The sequence below is a fragment of the Lacerta agilis genome, chromosome 9 (genome assembly GCF_009819535.1).
Source record: "Lacerta agilis isolate rLacAgi1 chromosome 9, rLacAgi1.pri, whole genome shotgun sequence".
NCBI classification, from domain to species: Eukaryota; Metazoa; Chordata; class Lepidosauria; order Squamata; family Lacertidae; genus Lacerta; species Lacerta agilis.
Window position 1 is genome coordinate 54,679,680 of NC_046320.1, and position 19,306 is coordinate 54,698,985.

The 19,306-nt window shown below is 42.4% G+C and overlaps 1 protein-coding gene across 4 annotated transcripts; it reads left to right on the forward strand.

The window, feature by feature from the left end:
* Nucleotides 1-1,832: 1,832 nt before the first annotated feature.
* EIF4E (eukaryotic translation initiation factor 4E) lies at nt 1,833-17,215 on the forward strand. Of its 4 annotated transcripts, none has more exons than XM_033160480.1 (7): nt 1,833-1,939; nt 6,240-6,346; nt 9,701-9,796; nt 10,614-10,677; nt 11,357-11,470; nt 13,059-13,198; nt 16,182-17,215. In XM_033160480.1, the coding sequence occupies exons 1-7, from the start codon at nt 1,922-1,924 to the stop codon at nt 16,294-16,296; spliced, it is 654 nt and encodes a 217-aa protein (XP_033016371.1). In that variant the 5' UTR covers nt 1,833-1,921; the 3' UTR covers nt 16,297-17,215. The 4 variants fall into 4 exon arrangements, with proteins under 4 accessions (XP_033016371.1, XP_033016373.1, XP_033016372.1 ...); XM_033160479.1 differs by lacking the exon at nt 1,833-1,939 and adding an exon at nt 3,523-3,735; XM_033160482.1 differs by lacking the exon at nt 9,701-9,796.
* The last annotated feature ends 2,091 nt before the right edge of the window (nt 17,216-19,306 follow it).

Consider the following 19,306-nt stretch of genomic DNA (forward strand, 5'->3'; position numbering starts at 1 on the left):
GGAATTTCCCTTAAAAAAGGGGGGGAAAGTTGACAGCTACCAGTATGTGCTGAATTACACAAATCTGTCCTAAAGTCAGGTAGCTAATGTTGGTTTGTGTTTTAAATGGCCATTAGTGCGTTTCCCCTGAATGGAAGGCATTGTTTTAAGGGTTTGATGATTAAGTCTTACAAGTTTGCAGAATGCTTTTCTCTTCTAGCAAGGAGGTTTTAAAAAGTCGTTTTAACAACAGATTGCCTTTGATTGCGAAGCAGAGTGCCTCATCTCTGAAGGATGCCAGCATTTCTCTTTAACTATTTGTTTACCTATTACAGAGTGTAGAGAACTACCGGTATCCATGGAATTGCCAACAATTGCCTTGCAATTTTCATATTCCCATCTGGCAAGGGGGCAGGAAAAAAAATCATTCTGCAGAGGAGCATCCCTGTTCCTGAGTTCTAGGGAGGCTTGTTTTAAGGCTGAGAAAAGAACTACCTTAAAATAACCATCATAGAATGGTAGAGTAGGAAAGGACCATGAAGTCCAACCCCCTACAATGCATCTTTTGCCTGAGAGTAAGAGTCTGGCAAATAGAAGGGGAAGAAATGGAGGCAGTGAGAGATTTCACTTTCTTGGGTTCCATGATCACTGCAGATGGTGACAGCAGTCACGAAATTAGAAGACGCCTGCTTCTTGGGAGAAAAGCAATGACAAACCTAGACAGCATCTTAAAAAGCAGAGACATCACCTTGCCAACAAAGGTCCGTATAGTTAAAGCTATCGTTTTCCCAGTAGTAATGTATGGAAGTGAGAGCTGGACCATACAGAAGGCTGATCACCGAAGAATTGATGCTTTTGAATTATGGTGCTGGAGGAGACTCTTGAGAGTCCCATGGACTGCAAGAAGATCAAACCTATCCATTCTTAAAGAAATCGGCCCTGAGTGCTCACTAGAAGGACAGATCCTGAAGTTGAGGCTCCAGTACTTTGGCCACCTCATGAGAAGGGAAGACTCCCTGGAAAAGACCCTGTTGGGAAAGATGGAGGGCACAAGGAGAAGAGGACGACAGAGGATGAGATGGTTGGACAGTGTTCTCGAAGCTACTAACATGAGTTTGGCCACACTGCGAGAGGCAGTGAAGGATAGGCGAGCCTGGCGTCATGGGGTCACGAAGAGTCGGACACAACTGAACGACTGAACAACAACAACAAGAGTCTCGTACTACCGACTGAGCTATCTATAGCATTTCAGTGCATTTTGCCTGTTTCTGGCACACAGATCAAGGTAGACGGGCTGCCTCGTCCGTTTAGACGCCGCAGGTCGGTAAATTGTCAGATAAATGTGAATATTTTTTCCTGCATCTGGGAATGGTGAGGCAGACGCGCGTCTGTTGCCCACCAATCAGATTTTGGATGGGGATGTGAATGGCGGTGACTTGAGGGATGAGGAGGGGCTTGCATCACACATGCTGACACCTCCATGACAGAAAGGGGGACAAGCGGGCGGCCCGTCCGGCCAAGCGTCAGTGGCGAGACGCAGACAGATTCTGCAGTTGCCGCTTTCGGGCTCTAGGGGTCACTTTGCCGTTTCGAGCAGCGCCGCCTCAGCCTGACATGCCCCTGTCTGCCTTTCCCACGTGACTGTCTCTCCTGAAAGGGGGAGGCGGGGAGGAGGAGAAAAGGAAGGAAGGAAGGGGGAAAAGAACTTCACCGGAGACTACAATTCCCAGAAGCCGCCGCTTCACCTTCCCTCCAGCCTCGGACACCGACCCCTCCCCGCAGCGGCCCCCACCCCACGCACGCACGCGCCGAGCCGCCAAAACGGCCGTCGCCCCCACGTGACGCCCCGCCGGCCAATCGGTTTCGAACCTGATTTGTTATCCGCCTCCCTCTTTTTACCTCTCCCCTCCCCTCCGCGCTTGTACGATCAGAGCGATCTAAGATGGCGACGGTGGAACCGGTGAGTGTCCTCGTTCCCGCTTCCTCCCTCTCCGCCCCAGCGCCTTACTTCTCGGCTTCCGGGGGGGCTGGGGAAAGGCCTGGCGGGGGCCAGAGGGCGACCGTGGCGGAGGGAGACTATCCTAGCGGAGGAGTAAAAAAAGAGGGAAAGGAAGGGAAGGGGCGGCGGCGGCGGCCTGGCAATGTGTGTGTGTCTGTGTGACGCGCGTGCGTGTACGGCGAGCCGAAGGTGCCGGCGCGTGCGATGAGACGACTCGAGGGGAGTAGTCGATCGGGGCCGGAGGGCGGGGGCGGGGGAGAGGAGAGGAGGGGCGCGTGGGGGGGGGGTAGGCGGGTTCCGAGCGCGAGCCGGATTGTGCCGTCACAGCTTGGGCGGGGGCGTTGAGGGGCGGCAGGGGAGGGGGAGGAGAGGGTGAGGAGGGGGAGAGAAAGGAGACCTGAGAAGGGCCCGTGTGAGGGGAGGGAGGCGGGCGAGAGCGTGTCCTACGGGTGGGGGCGAGGACCTAACTTCTTCCTTTTTGGCGTGGCCGGGTGCGTCGCGTGCGGCCGCCGAGCCGGCTCAGAGGCTCCCGCCGCTTTCTCTCTTCGGCCGCCCCGCTCAAAAACCTCTCTTATTTCTCCTTCCCTCGTCAATTCTTGCCCTGCTAGGCGGCACACGGAGCCGTGGCACCTCCCCCATCCCACGTTTCCCTCAGCGGCCTATTCCTCTCTTAGGCTGGAGCTGAGGCCGGCCTGCCCAGTGGTCGCCGCCTTCTCTTTTCACACTCGGAGAGCATTTCGTGTCCCCCTCCCCCCGTTCTTGAGGCAGAAGACGCCACCTTCTTTCGGGGGACCCCGGGCCTAGTATGCGCACGCCGGCCGCTCTCGCCTTCCTGCTTTCCCACCCGTATTTCGCAAGGGAAACGTGGCCATGGGGCGCTCCTTAAGATCGACTAGGAAGTACCAGCTTTCGGATTCCCCGGACTTTGCCTAAAGCCCTTGGGAATCTGCTGCTTGCGAACAGAAGACCGACCCAAAGTTGAGCTTCTTCCATACAGATCACCCCCACACCTTGGTGTCAGCTTTCTTTTTCTTTCTCCCTACCCCACACCCTAGCTTTACACATTTTGTCGTGACCAAAAGATCGCTTAAATCGTTAATTTCAAAACAAGAAATTGCTTTACTTCTCACTGCCACCTATCCCAATGTGGGTGGAGTGGTAACGTTCAAAAGCAGAATTGGAGGGGGGTGCGGTGGAGGACTATGACAGCTCGTTTAGCAACATTTGTGCTGGGGGAAACTCAGCTATGAGCCAAGTAGTCCTGTAAATTGGTTCTGACACTGTATATTTGCAGCAGCAATTTAAACTTGTGTCTTAGAATAGCAACCTTTTACTGCAGGTACTGAAGGACTGAGTCTTGCCTGGCTGTAGCATGAATTCAATATGCCCCTCTGCAGTTGACTTTAAGAAAATGTATTCTATTGCTGTCATAATTTTCAAGAGTAGGCATAGTTTTAAAATGTATTATTTTTCTTAGTCCATACACATTAGTACAAGCTGCTTCCTAAGCATCAAAGAAACAGAATAACTATGGAGTGATCCATAATTATAATAATCTTAAGTACCCAAACACTTTTGAAAGCTCATTTTCTGATATTTCCCAGTTTTAACAAGTTCCTCGTTTTTGTCACTTTCATCATCATCCAAAGCACAACTGTATGTGGGGTATTTGAAGGGGGCTTGTTGTAAAGTACAGATTTTGCAAGGTATTCATCAACATGATTGAAAACCTTTCTGCACCATGTAGTATTGGAAGGGTAAGTATTCAGTCTTTAGTTTTGTATCTGTAATGTTTTATGCACCTGCACTAATTTTGTTGCTGGTTGCCACAGTTGGATATGAGTAACTTGGATTCCTAGCTGAAGAGATTATGACTATATGATGTGGATTGTTCAAAGGCATTCTTAAGGAAGAGTGTGATGGGCAGATTAGAGCATGTAATTACAACTAAGAATGCAGGTGATAAATAAGTGTTTCATCAGTACCTGTGCTGGCAGTGTCAAATTGCTATTTTCTGTTTACTAATTTTAATTGACATAGTTTTGAATACCATATGTTAGTCAGGAGACAGATACTTGGATTATCTGGCAATGCAGCATTATTTGATACAAATAATTTTAAATTTTTATTGTCACAATTGGCTTTATTTTTTAAACCATCTTCAGTTTGTAGAAGTAGCTTCCTTTCAGGTTCATAATCTTGAATCCTGACTTGTTGAGGAGTGGTAAAGTTTAGCATTGCTTCTCCGCTTCCAATGCACTATAAGTAGAATTGTAGAAACTAGTAGTAAGACCACATATCTTGGGACTGTCCAGAGTTCTTGACTCACTGGATTGGATTCTTACTTAAGATAGTCTGTAATCAATGGGACCTAAATTATTTATGACTAAGTTTGCACATTGATTTCAGTGGGAACAAAGATCAAATAACTTAATATTGATCCAACCCATTGTGTCTCCAGTCTCTGTGTGGTCTCTAATTTACTAAGGTCTGAACTTGTAGCTGTGTATAGTTTTAAGTTTATTAAACAGCTTTCAGCATCATATTGTCAAGTCTTGCAAATTAGGATAGAAAATGGCATAACAGAACCCAATAATTACTTAATCCTGCCATATTTTCATATGCTGGTGTAGTTTAGTGGTTAAGAGAGCCAGTGTTATATGTTGGACTAGGATCTTGGAGACCAGAGTTTGAATCTCCACTCAGTCATGAATCCCACAGGGTGACCTTGGGCCAGTCACATTCTCTCAACTTAAGCTACCTCATTGGGTTCTTGGGAGGATGAAATGAGGAGATGGAGAACTCTGTACTCCATCTTGAGCTGCTTGGAAGAAAGGTGGGATATAAAAAAAATAAAAACAAAGAAATAAATGTTACAAAGCTTTTAAAAATCTAGCAGAGCAGCAGTGGCACCACTGAAATTGCGAATTTAATTTACAATTGACTCTCAACTTAGGCATGTTCACCTTATGCAATTACGACTTTACATGGTTGATGGCTGTCTAGTTGAAATTGCACAAATTAAACACATAAAAGGCAGAGTTTAAAACTCTTTTTGCGCAAGGTTTTCCTAAAGCGGAAAGAGCTTTTACGGTCCACTCCTTGCTTCCTGGACTCTGGGAGGCTCTTGCGACATCTTGCCAAAGTTTGTGAGAGAGCCTCCTAGAGCCCAGTAACTGAGGTGGAAAACTGGGGGGCGGGGAGAGATAAGACCTGTTAGGCACCAGCTCTGGAATGTAAGACTGCTTCTTGTACAGGGGCAGTTTCAGGGGGGTGTTTCGACTAAACAATTTTTGTAACCCCCGTACAAGGTACAAATTGAGTATGTACTACATTATGACCAGATAGGGCTATCTGTTATTTAAGAGGTACATGGGTATCAGTGTTCAGGATCTTATCGCCCTTTGGATCTAGACTAATTCCTTGAGAGTTAGGATGAAACCTAATTGCAATGGAACTGACTGTGATATAAACTGAGAAATATTAATTATAATTTGCTTTTTTTAAAATAAAAAAACCCCCAAATGTAATTGTCTTACAATTTTAATGTTTTTTTAATAAAGCCCTTGGGGGTTCTATTATAATTGGTTGGTGTATAGATTTTGTTAAATAAAGTAAATTGATGTTGCATTGAGGAGTGGCATTTCCCTAAATTTTCACACATATAGAAATCCATAGAGATCCTGAGCCAAGTGGTAGTTTTGATCAGGGCCAACCCACACATGGGGCAAGGTAACCTGCCTCAGCTGACAGGATCCACAGGGGCAGCAGATCCCTATCTAGATATTTATTGTCCCTAGTTCCTGATGTAGATCTTCACTCACCCTTCCCTGGCATGGAAAGGGGCCCCATTTTGTGGTTCTCCTCAGTTTCAAAATGTCTTGGGCTGGCCCTGATTTTGATAATCTCCTCTTATGTACCTACAACTGTGTGAGAAGAATGCCTTTGCCCTCCACATGAAGAAGGTATTCTAACTCTTAATGGTACAGTTACAGGTAGGTAGCCGTGTTGGTCTGCCATAGTCAAACAAAAAAAAATTGTGCATGCACACGAAAGCTCATACCAAGAACAAACTTAGTTGGTCTCTAAGGTGCTACTGGAAGGAATTTTTATTATTTTTTATTTTGTTTTGTCTAATGGTACAGTGTTCACAATTACAAAATCATAGTCAAATCCATTATTATTAGCAGTTGGAAGTATATTTGGATTTGCTTATCCTGCAAAAAGGAAAACAAGTCAACTTTGTACTTTGTTTATATAGGAAACCACTTCTAACCCTCAGACTTCAGAAGAAGAGAAAACCGAGACACCAGCAAGTCAGGAGGTAGTCAGTCCTGAACCATACGTTAAGCATCCATTACAAAACAGGTGAGACATGTTTCCTCTGAACAATATAATAGAATATTATAACTTACAGGTATGAATTACATTTAAAACATTGTTTAAAAATTCCTGTGAAAACTTGTTTTACTGCATTTTTTGACTAAAGGATGAATATAAAAATCTAACCTTTATGACGAACTAAATGAGTATAAAGTGGGTGTATTTCAAGAAATTGTAAAAGGGGAGCCTTCTACCTCTACAACCATGCAAGCAAGATTGTAAAGCAGCTGGGATCTGGCTTGTATTGCACACAATAAACCTAACCTCAGCAGCATGGCTTGAATTTGTGATAATTTAAGTGTGCCGAATGCAAAGGAATAATCAGGAACATGGCTTACATTTGGTACAGTTGGGAGGCGTCTGGTGGCTGACCCACAATAACACTCCTGATTGCCCCTTGGAAGATGCAACATCACCTGTACCACACATGATGTCATATGGTGTATGGTGAGCATGGCTGGGGAAGAATGGCCCTGTGGTTGAAATTAGGAGTTCTGTGGGCAGGAGGTTCTGGACCCCTGGTGTAAAACTTTGACCAGCAGTGTTGCTGCATGATAAATAGCTCTTGTTTTAAACAGGACGCGAGAGGGGCAGCCCTGGAGAGGACACTTCAGTGCTGTTAAAGCAGCAAAAAGAACACTGGAAGACCAGTTATGAATTTCTAGTCCCTGCAGCCACAGCAGATGCTGTAATTTTCCAAGGGTTTGACTTCATCCCCAAAGGCGCACTCCATTGTCTTTCAAGACAGATGGATGCCAACAACATTTCATAAAATTGTAGAATTGTTGAGTTGGAAGGGACCTCAAGAGTCATCTAGTCCAACCCCCTGTGATGCAGGAATCTCAAGTAAAGCATCCATGACAGGTGGCCATCCAGCTTAAGAACCTCAATGTAAGGAGAATCCACCACCTCCCAAGGGAGTCTGTTCCACTGTCAAACAGCTGTTACCTTTAGAAAATTATTCCTGATGTTTAGTTGGAATCTCCTTTCTCTTAACTTGAATTGCAATACCTCAGCATTGCAGATAACACTTCTGCCTTCCTAGAAAGCTTTCAAAGGTTATAGGTTGCTCTCGCACATGTTTCGTTTGAACCAAGTTAGAATCTGCTTTAATCTTTTCTGAAGTAATCTTTTCAATTCTTAAAATATGGGCTGAATACTGAGGACTGCCTTTGTTTTGTTTAAGAAGACTTTTATACTGCTTATAGACCAAATAAGTTTGTTCTGGTATAAGCTTTTGCGTGCATGCACACTACTTCAGATACCAGAACAAACTTAGTTGGTCTATAAGGTGCTACTCAGGGTGGCACTGTCGGTTAAACCACAGAGCCTTGGGCCTGCCAATCAGAAGGTCGGCGGTTCGAATCCCTGCAACGGGGTGAGCTCCCATTGCTCAGGCCTTGCTCCTGCCAGCCTAGCAGTTTGAAAGCACGAAGTGCAAGTAGATAAATAGGTACCGCTCCGACGGGAAGGTAAACGGCGTTTTCGTGTGCTGCTCTGGTTCGCCAGAAGCGGCTTAGTCATGCTGGCCACACAACCCAGAAGCTGTAAACCGGTTCCCTCGGCCAGTAAAGCGAGATGAGCGCCACAACCCCAGAGTCGTCCGCGACTGGGCCTAATGGTCAGGGGTCCCTTTAACTTTTTAAGGTGCTACTGGACAATTTTTTATTTCGACTGCATCAGACCAACACGACTACCTACCTGAATCTTTTATACTGCTTAATCATCATCAACAAAATATTTATTAAAAATACTGATAATAAAACTTTTGAAAGTTATATTTCACTTCATTTAACTGTGAATGATTTAAGGGAACAGTCTTTTAATTATTGATGCCCATTTGACCTACTCAGTGCCTTAGGTGAGAACGCAGTTTTCATAAGAGCCTGGCTGGATCAGACCAAGCGTTGGTTGCCAGCAGGGCTAGTCAGGTGCTTCTGGGAAGTCCAGATACAGAGCATATAGGCCACAATCCAATCTCATTGTTTACCTTTTAGCAAATACTATATTGTCTCTTGAGTATTGCAGTATGTGGGTTTACAACTAATATAATACGGCACTGAGAGAGTTGTAACATAGATATCAGAATATGATGTGTTCATAGCTTAAAACATGTATGAATGTGTAATGAAATCTGTGCTTTTAGAATTTTAGTGGCTTCAGTTTACAGATTTTCTTGTTTCAGGAGATAAACTGCTAGGAGCAAGAGACTGTACCTTTTTTTGTCCATTGTTAATTCTGCTTTACGATTTTTTTCCCTTCCTCTTGCTGAAAGACCTGCATTGCTGAAATTTCCTGACACTTTTAAGATGAGTTACAGCTGGTAAAAGATATGATGGTGCTGGTGTAGTGTTAGGTTCTCATTACCAAAATAGGTTGCCTCCCCCGAATTTCTCTAATCAAATCTCCTTGTCCCAGGTCAGTGTGACCCTGTAAAAACATTGTTCCTGGTTATTCTAATTTGGATAGCTCAGATGTTTCTGAATGTATTGAAGCTGTGTTGTATTCTCAAGAGTAGTTTAAAATAGCACACCCCAAATAGTTCTAGTGAAATCAGAATGTTGATATTGCAGTCCTTGAGTGGTTGACTTAGTAAAATGTATAATTTCGCAGAACAATACTCAGCAACTCTACAAGTCTGTTGATTGTGTGTGCTTTCTGAAGTTTTGCCTAGGGCAGTATCCCCATCCAAAGAAGTATATATATATAGCAGCTGTACTGTGCACAAAGCACTTTTTTAAAGCTAAAATGGTATTGATCAGTCAGTTAGTGGGAAGCTGCAGCGATGGTGGACTGAATCCAGTCTTGATGCACCTGATCACCAGGAGATTACTTTTTTAGACTCTGTACATGCAGCCCTGACTTTTGGATCAGAGGGTAATTTGCACAACCAGCCTCTAGTTGTACAGACAGAAGCTTACTGCTCCCCATGGAATGCCACTAACTAGGTTGATGTATATAAATTGTTCAGAAAGCATGCTTCAGATTATATGCTTTACTCCAGAATCTGTTTTCAGAAGGAGATTGAATTTTGGAAAGAACAGTATTTATAATTTTTTTTTTTTGTTCTATCTTAGGTAAGCATTCATTATATCTAAATATAAATATTGGCCTTCCATCAAATTCTTTCTCCGTCCGCTTTGTGATCTAGAGCCTCAGTACCTTGCCCAGTTCAGTGGGATCTGAAAATTAAACCTGTGGGCATTCTTGCGCTATCTATAATTTTCTTTCCTAAATTTCTTCTATACTGTATGATTTTCAGTCCTTACTATTCTTAGTCGTAATAGGACACCGGATAATAAAACATTGTAGCCTAACAAGAAATCAATATTTTTTCAGGTGGGCGCTCTGGTTCTTTAAAAATGACAAAAGTAAAACCTGGCAAGCAAATCTTCGTCTGATCTCAAAGTTTGATACTGTTGAAGATTTTTGGGCGTAAGTGAAGTTTCTTAGATGCCAGTCTCATTCATTCTTGAAGTATTTATTTCTAGTATACTAATATGTAGCTCTTTAAATCAGCCTGTACACTAGCTCAGAGCCTCTGTGGGAAGGTTTATACTGCATTTTTCAAAACTCAATTGAACATGAAATTTGAATTTTTCCCTTTCTGTTCATTACGCAGGATGACATAAGGAAAAAGAGGGAACCTAGTAAGTTGAATGAAAGGGATCTGGCAAATACCTTGATTTTTTAAAATTGACAGATGAAGCACAATTTAGGAAAATCTCTGGAGGCACAGACTATAAATCCTTCAGAATTATTTAGTAGAAAAAGTAGCTGACTATGAAACTAATTAACACTAACGTAGGAGAACTATAAACAGTCAGCTCCAGTACCTATCAAGTATTGGTGACTCCTATGAACTATGCTTATTAAGTCAGGATGACTAACCTGTGACACACCAGATGTTGCTGGACTACAACTCCTTTCAGCCCTGACAATTAACCATGGAGCTGATGGGAGTTGAGTCAAATGGGAACCACAGGTTAGCAACCATTGTCTAAAAATTTCAGGTAATAAAAATGTAGAAGCAATTGTCTTAAATTGTCAGTGCTCCTTGTCCTATACACATGTGACTAGATTTCATTTTTAATTATTCCCCCCCATGCTGTGAAATTAATTGTTGAGAATAAGTTTATATTCCTAATTAAAACACCTTAAAATTTAAGGTGCTAGCCTGATTTATCCTTGTGAAATCTGCACTGCTTGTGATAGTTCACTTTCTTAATTGTGTTTTGCTTTTCCCAAATAGGTTATATAACCATATCCAGCTCTCTAGTAACTTAATGCCCGGTTGTGACTACTCACTGTTTAAGGTATGCAGTGTAAACTTAAGTATTAGCTTGTTAATTATTGTAAATATTGTTACTAATTTTGGGTCCCCTGTCTTATAATGTCTTAAGATAGTATGTAAACCGCACTACCCCACCTCCACAGAGTCTAATATTTCCTTGTTGCACATTCATAGCTTGACACTTGATTTCTATAATGTGTTCAGGCACACACTAGTGAACTTTCCTGTTTGAGTGAGGTGTGAATTGCTGGTCTTAAATATCTCTGGGCTGCCTTGCCACACACTGCCTCTTTCCATGCTACTGTCTATAAATGAAATCCTTTTTGTAGTTACTCCTGAAACTTCTCTGGCAGTAGGAAAGTCTTTCCATACATTGGTTGTATCCAACAAAGTCTTTCCACTAGTGCAAAAGCAAGAGGCCTTTCTCTCCCCACCCCAGTCTACTGCAGTTAATTGGGGAAAGCCTCAAAACAGACGGGTCCTATTAGGCTGTTTGGATTTCTTGCACCAACAGGATAACTTAGTTGGGTACAACCCATTGCATTGCAGGTGGTATTAAAAATGAATTGTTTTGTTTCACACATGAGTTAAAATCTTAATGATATGAGAATAGCTGGGCTCAAATGCTGCATTAAAATGAAGTGATACTGGGTTGTGCATCATATAGATTCATTGTTTTCTGCTCAAACGGCACTTTTTAGGATGGTATTGAGCCCATGTGGGAAGATGAGAAGAATAAACGAGGAGGGCGGTGGCTAATTACACTAAACAAACAGCAGCGACGAAGTGACCTTGATCGCTTCTGGCTAGAGACAGTAAGTTTTTTGTGCTATTTGGTCCTGCTTAAATTTGAGAGATGAACTGTTCCAAAATTCCTGAAGGGAGGAGGCATGTTGAAGAACCCATCAGTTGCCACTTCAGTGTACAGTCGTACCTCAGGTTATGGCCACTTCGGGTTACGTTTTTTCAGGTTACATACTCCCATAACCCATAAGTGTTTTTCGCCACACTCAGTCTGCGCATGCGGAGAAACGTTCTGTGCATGCGCAAAGTGCGAAATCACCGTTCAGGTTAAGTACTTTTCAGGTTATGAACGGCACCCTGGAACCAATTAAGTATGTAACCCGAGGTACCACTGTACCTGTGAGTGGTGGTGTAACAACTTGTGCAGACACTGTGTCTGTCATGGTTAGACTACTAGCTGATCAAGGTGTAATGGGTTCCCTAGGAATTGAATCCAGACTCTATAACATGGTTCACCGCAAGTATTTGTGAAGCTTATGGGATTCCCTGGCAGGGGGGCGAGTTGTGGGGAGGCGGTAGGGCTAATTCTGATTTGGTGAAGGGGAATAGATAGGATTTCCCCCTTGAAATCATAAACAAACGCCCCAAAATGGCACTGAAAACTATGCAACAGATAGAAAAACTGCAGGACAAATGGGATAACACATGCTGAATTCTACTGAGTATGCCATAGTACCTATTTGTAGGCCTTTTAGACAACAAAGGAAGTTGTTTATCATCTCAGCAAAATTGTATCCTGTTGGGATGCTTTGGTATTGAGAGGATTTGTGTTGTCACATGAGGGCTTAACAGAGCAGAAGGAATTTGCAGTTTACTGTAGACTTACTCTTGAATTTTTGTATGTGGATCCCAGCCCTGAATTTGCATTCCCTGGCTCCTGATATCTGAAAAGGAGCCCCTCAGCATGAGTGGCTCCTTGCATGTAGCACCCATACAGAGGTACCCCAGGTTGCGTACGTAATTGGTTCCGGGTTACAGTTCATAACCTGAAAAGTATGCAACCCGAACAAGCACGCAAAAAACCTGGAAGCGGTTTGCGCATTCGTGAACGTGTCTGTGCATGCGCGACCCTCTGCCCCCCACAAGGCAACTGCTCACCCTCTGCCCCCCACAAGGCAAACGGCTGCTTATTGGGCGCTGAGAAAGTTGCAGGAGGGCCCTAGAATGCACCCATTACCTGCCCAGTATGGGAAATAAATGGAGAGCAGGGAACAACAGGTTTTCCCCACTCTCCGTATATTTATTTGCTTTCCCTCATCCGTGTACGGTTGTGATAGTATAAGTGAATTAAGTGTAAGTTGCGGCACACTGTATTACAAACACTTGGCAACAGGTTGATCCTAGTGGTAGATGCAGTGGTAATCTCATCAGGTAAGAACCTGTGGATGCACAAATCAGGGATTGCCTGCATTGTTCTTCAGAAAGCCAATGTGTGGTGTTCTCTGGTTTCCTGTCAAAGACAGTTGAAAATGCTTTTATATTATTGGTTATCTTGGGAGTGGTGGACAGTCTCTTGTCTTACGTAGTGTTAATTTTCTTCCATTCATTTGGTTGTCTTTTCCTATTTAGATTGATTAATGGTCTATTACTCTTTTATAGCTGTTGTGCCTTATTGGAGAGTCCTTTGATGACTACAGCGATGATGTATGTGGAGCAGTTGTTAATGTTAGAGCCAAGGGTGATAAAATAGCAATATGGACTACTGAATGTGAAAACAGGGACGCTGTTACACATATAGGGTAAGTTATGCCTGGCGTGCTCTGGTCCATGGGGTCACGAAGAGTCGGACACGACTGAACAACAACAACATGCTGAATAATCTGCAGTATACTGTCTTCCTAAGAATACCCTACATGTGGAGCTGGTTCAGACATCACTGTAAACCAGACAGAAGGAATTACTGATCTGTGGGTCAAATTAGGAACCTTACAATTCCAGCCATGCCAACCCATTGATCACCTGACACCCTATGACAAAGGTGTGGGATTGGTAAAGCTATGGTGACAAAGGAACAATCAAGAGACTTTGAGTATAGTCCCAATTGTTCCTTTGCAGCAGGGCTTGAGCTTGATGGCTGACAGGCTCAGATCCTCTTGACACCATGACAACAGGTTATTTACAAGTGGGTGGATTTGCCTGACAGTCAAAAGCAGCCCACAGAGGGGAGGCCACTTGTTGACCCAGCCCAGTGGACAAAAGTGATTTCCCACCTCTGCAATAAACCATGGCTTATTGTGATAGGAACAATATGTTGCAAGGCTTGAGCACAGACACTTTCCAATTCCTCCAGCATTACTGCAAAGAGAAGATCAAAAGTTTTTACTTCAGTTTTTTTTTAGTTTTTGTTTATGAAAGGTAGCTTGTTTTGTCCAAATCCAACTAACTGGCTAATATTAACCATGGTTAGCCATGTAATATGAAGCTGGTTTGTTTCCAAAAACCATAATTAACCACTGTTAAGACACAGGTGGCGCTGTGGGTTAAACCACAGAGCCTAGGGCTTGCTGATCAGAAGATTGATGGTTCGAATCCCTGTGGTGGGGTGAGCTCCCATTGCTCGGTCCCAACTCCTGCCCACCTAGCAGTTCGAAAGCACAAGTAGATAAATAGGTATCGCTCCGGCGGGAAGTTAAACGGCATTTCCGTGCGCTGCTCTGGTTCGCCAGAAGCGGCTTTGTCATGTTGGCCACATGACCTGGAAGCTGTACACCGGCTCCCTCGGCCAGTAACGCGAGATGAGCGTCGCAACCCCAGAGTCGGACACGACTGGACCTAATGGTCAGGGGTCCCTTTACCAGACATCCCCGTTTCCCGGGGACAGTCCCCAGGTTTACAAATCAGTCCCCATACAAAATCCATTGAAGTTGAAAAGTGTCCCCGGATTCATTGAAAAAAATATGGTAACCTTATGTTAAGAGTATGGATGTAATGCTAAACTGCAGTTAATTGCAAATGGAAGCAAGAGCATCCCATCTCCTCCATTGCCACACTGGAGAAGGAATGGAAATGTATAAACCCCAAACTTACTGCAACTCATTCCCATCACAGTAAACCATGGCTTATCATGATATCTACACTGTTCCACTATGTGCAGCCTAATCTTATACAGGTATATTCTCATAATCTTTACTCAGAAACCTTACTCTGTTCAGTGGAACTTAGTCTCAGGTAAAAGATCTGCAGCCTGTTTCAGTTGATACCAAGGACAGTGAAGGAAATTGAAACAATTCCACCCTCTTGGGAAAGTTCAGCTGAAACTGTTACTCTTTCATAACCATGGTTTGTTTCTGGACAGTTTCACAGTGGGTACTAATTTCAGTTGCAAAAGATTGGAGATTATAGTGTTGCTTAAGCGTGAAATATACCCTATGACTTTGTATTCTACATATTACAGAATGAGGAGGTTTGATTCAGAGTATACTTAAATTCTATGAAAGTATATTAAATCCATTGAAGCCACATGAACATGGATTTGGAAATACATAGACTTTGGAATGAGTATTTATTGAAAGGAAATCTGTGTGATTGCAAACATCTGCATTTGTCGTGCATACAGCAGATTGTCCACCATTGGACGTACACTTGCTTGTAATTGCTGTCATTGAATGTGTTGAATAAACCAAAGGTGTTCTGTGAAGTTGAGACTGGCCACGTTTCTCTGAAAATAGAAGTTTTGTGTCAGAGCCAATTAAACTTTGTGCAAATGTTATGAGATAGCACCCTTACATGGGAATACAAAGGGACTTCTGAGTAGGCTTTTGAAGCATTGCAATTAGTGTTGGAATAGGATTCTATTTTGAGAACTGCACTACAATATTCCTGACTTATAGCTGTTCGTGCTCTAGTGAATGAATTAACTTTATCCAAGCCAGCTGGAGGGTCTGGACTCCCTAGGTTATGGGCCTAATTCAAGGTGGGTTGCAGCAGTAGCACAATCTCCATGCAAATATGGTAAAAGGTTAAATAATGGGTTCCCAAATGCTTGTTTGAGTTAAAACTGAGTCCTGGGTCTGAAAAGGTTGAAGATCCCTGATCTCGACAGCGATCTCAGACCAAACCTCCAGCCTACAAAATGGGACCAGCTTCCCATTATTCAAAGGATGTAATTAGGGCTTTCTTGCCTGTAATTGTTGTGCAGAAGATGAAATTTGGCAGGTGTGCACTTTCACCTTTGCGTGATAAGCCGCAATTGCCAAAATTCCTTCCTTAATGTAGCTGTTAGTGGCCAAAGAGTTTTCTGCCCCTCTTGGATCTATTTCTGCCTTTTTCCTTAAATAGCCCAAATGAGATAAATAAAATGCTGAAGTCACAGCTGCTACCAACCTTAAGGAGGGCTGTGAGCTGCCAGTGGGAGACAGATTGTTTTAAGGGACATTCAACCTGTAATAGCCTTTCTTTGAAAGTAGAGATAAGTCAGAGCTTACTAAAAAAGTTACAAGATAGTGAGCCCTGGTTATTCATTATGGATATAATGAAGAGCAGATTTGTCAGATGATACCATCAGTTATTGGGCAGATAAAGTTGAAATGGAGAATATGTGAAAATAGTATGAATTGACTGCTGAGATGTTTGAGATTTTTATAACAGCCTATTTAGTATTTAAAAGAATATAAAGGTCTCTGAAACTTTTGGATTGAGAGCTTTCATATATGAAACCAACATCTTGTTGTTCTCTTCTGTTGAATACTATTTAAACAGATATTTTATGTTTTTATTTCTCAGGAGAGTGTACAAAGAAAGGTTAGGACTTCCTCCAAAGATAGTGATTGGTTATCAGTCCCATGCTGACACAGCTACTAAGAGCGGCTCCACCACTAAAAATAGGTTTGTTGTTTAAGAAGACACCTTCAGAGTATTTCATAGGAGACTGCGTCAAGCAATCGAGATTTGGGAGCTGAACCAAAGCCTCTATATAAAAGCAGAGTGGACTGCATTTAAATCTGATTTCCATCTAAATGTTGCTAAATTTGTGAAAGTCTCATTTGCTTTTGTCTTGTACTTCTGTATTTGTTTTTCTCCCCCATTTTTGGCTGAAGTAACCTTTATCCAATCAAAGAATTTCAGTACATTTGCCCACTGAAACTATAAAGGTCTCCCTAGCCCACTCTGTGATGCTTCTTAGGAAAGTAAATATTATATTAAATATATCCCAAAACAGTGCCATTTCTACAGGGGAAGAAACTACTACTTTTTCACCTTTGCATTGTATGCAACATGTTTTGCTGGTTTGAAAGAATAGTATGATGCATACATTTTTCTAGCAAATATTTCTTTATACAGCATTGTCTTTGCTGTAATGGATGCTGATGGCTGCTAGATTTAATTTATTGTTTCCCTCTCTGATAACATTAGTGATATTCTAATTTCAGTTCTTGCTCATGTAACATTGGTGAAGGATCTATCTGGGAATATGACAAAAAGGTTTAATAAACATTAATTTTGTGCATTCTTTGGTAATTATTTTGTAACATCAAAGCTTTGCTACGAGTTTCATGCATTTCAAGTCAAATCAGTGATATGTTTGTGTGATTTCCTGAACATAATTGTGGATTTTTAAAAATGTAACACCATAATTACATTCCTTACTAGAAATAGTATTCCTGTTTTTTGTATCTTATGCTGTATTTTAACACTTTGTATTCCTTAGGTTATATTTTGCTTTGGTTTAAGAACAGCTCGAACAGAAACGCAGTCCCATTCATATTAAGACAGTGTACAAAACTGTAAATAAAATGTGTACAGTGAATTGTCTTTTAGACAAGTAGATTCGTCCTTTTATTTCATTATATTGACTTGTTTTGTACTACTACTGATAAGGCGGTCTCTATTGCAGCCTCTGTAGTAGGCGAGGTTGAGCCTTAAGGTAGCATTTAATTTGAGTTGTGCTAGATTTTAATAGATAGTGTTATCTTCAAACAGAACTGCATTGCGGTGACTATATCTTAAACGGATATGTTTGTTTAACTGTTCAGTGAATTACATTGCTGTTTGGTCAGCATGCTCAGAAATGGAATAATCCAATGGAACATAGCTGAAAGCTGGAGCTGGCCTGCCACTGCAACAACAGGAAACAGAAAATCTGGAACTAATAATCTGGGTGTCAGAAAATGAGCAAACTGTATTTGCAGAACTATAGCAAAATGGCTTTTTGGCTCTGGAAGTGGTGGCTTAGAGAGTAGAAGTTTGGTACCAGTTGCCACACTAAGTTATGTTAACTTTCTCAGTACTGTACCAAAATACTGGCCATGGTAACTAGATGGTACAGCCATTCTTGCACGAAGTAGGAGTTCTGAGGAATCCCAGGAGTGTGTTTAGCTGGCAAAAATCTGAACATTTTTATTCGAAAGCTGTCTCTAAAACAGTTCTTCTGTTATGTAGAACTTCAGTTATACTAAGGTTGACATTTGCCACGCTTATGGTAAATGTCATGATGGGAGACTTTTCCCCAGGTGTGCTGGTTTTGCCTTTTGGTTCTTGCAGGCTATCCAGCATGAACCCAAGTAGCCTTTTGTATAAAAACTGATACTGTATTATTGCAGTTAATACTTCTCCCTCCCCTGTAATAAATGGAATCACTCTTGTATTAAAGCATATGTGGTGTGTAATAATGTCTAATGCTATTTGACACAATGAAATGACAGAGATCCTGGCCAAAGTTTTACTGTTGCCAACTAGAGTGATTGGTCTGGAGGTCTGGAAGGTTTTGTAAAAGTCATGCTTGTCAACAATCATAGGACTGGATATAACAAGCTTTGGATTTGGCTGCAAATTGAAACCATGCTTAAAGTGGGTAGCCCCGCTCTGAGGGTACAATTAATCATGATGCAGGAACTAAGTAGCTAGGATCAGTGATACTTAAAAATAATAATAATAAAAAGTCAAGTTATGGAGAGGGGGATCAATTGGATTGAGAATGTGGTGCAGAGAAGGGGTTAAATTCCCCACCACCACCCTTTGCATGATGCTGTTCTAATTGAAATCGCCCTCCTGAACCTGCTATTTGCCAGGCGGGGGAGTGAGTGGCCTTGCAGATACCATACTAACACCCTTTCCCTTGCAAGACAGAAAACATGTTTTGAGGGAAGTTAATTAACAAAATGTCATGGGGAGACAGCTTAAAAATCCAAGAGCCCTCGAGGCACCATGGTTCAAATTTGTCCGCCCCCCCCCCCCGGCAAGGGTTGTTAAAATAATAATAAAAAAGCTATGCCATGTCTAGCTTTGTTCTGAGTTGTTTTGCTGGTCTCATAAGTGATAGAATCCTAATTTACAGGTTTCCCAAATTTGAGCGTAGCTGATTCTTGCAATCCAACGTGAGTCAGAGGAGGGCAAGAACAGCTGTGCAATGAAACTGCATTTGGGTATGTCTTGAAAGGAGAGTGGGAGATACGCAAACAAGATTTTTCAGATGTCTCCGTGTGGGTTGCACAGAAGTACAGCAAGTGGTCTTGCCACATTGGCACTTGAGAAATAAAATACCAGATTTTCATCTGGTTGCAATAAGTTTGGGTAATCAACACAGTAGTGGCAAGTCCAGATGCTGGTGCTGGTCAGCTTGTGGAGAATGGGTGTGTTGGAAATGTTTCCTAACCACCATCGTATTTCTCTCTCTTAATTTTATAACATTCTGTAGATGGCTGGGCAGCCATAAGGTCTTGGTGGCTGGAGACCTGTGTCTGCATATCTCATTTCTCTCGCCAACCCCTCTGATTTCTGCCACGTTCATCCAATATCTCCTTTCCCAGCCCCTCTTGTAAAAATATTCTGCATTCAAAATCTGGGAATAAAAGCAACATAAAATGCAAAGTAGTTTACTGAGCACATCCCAGATTTTGCTGAATTACAAA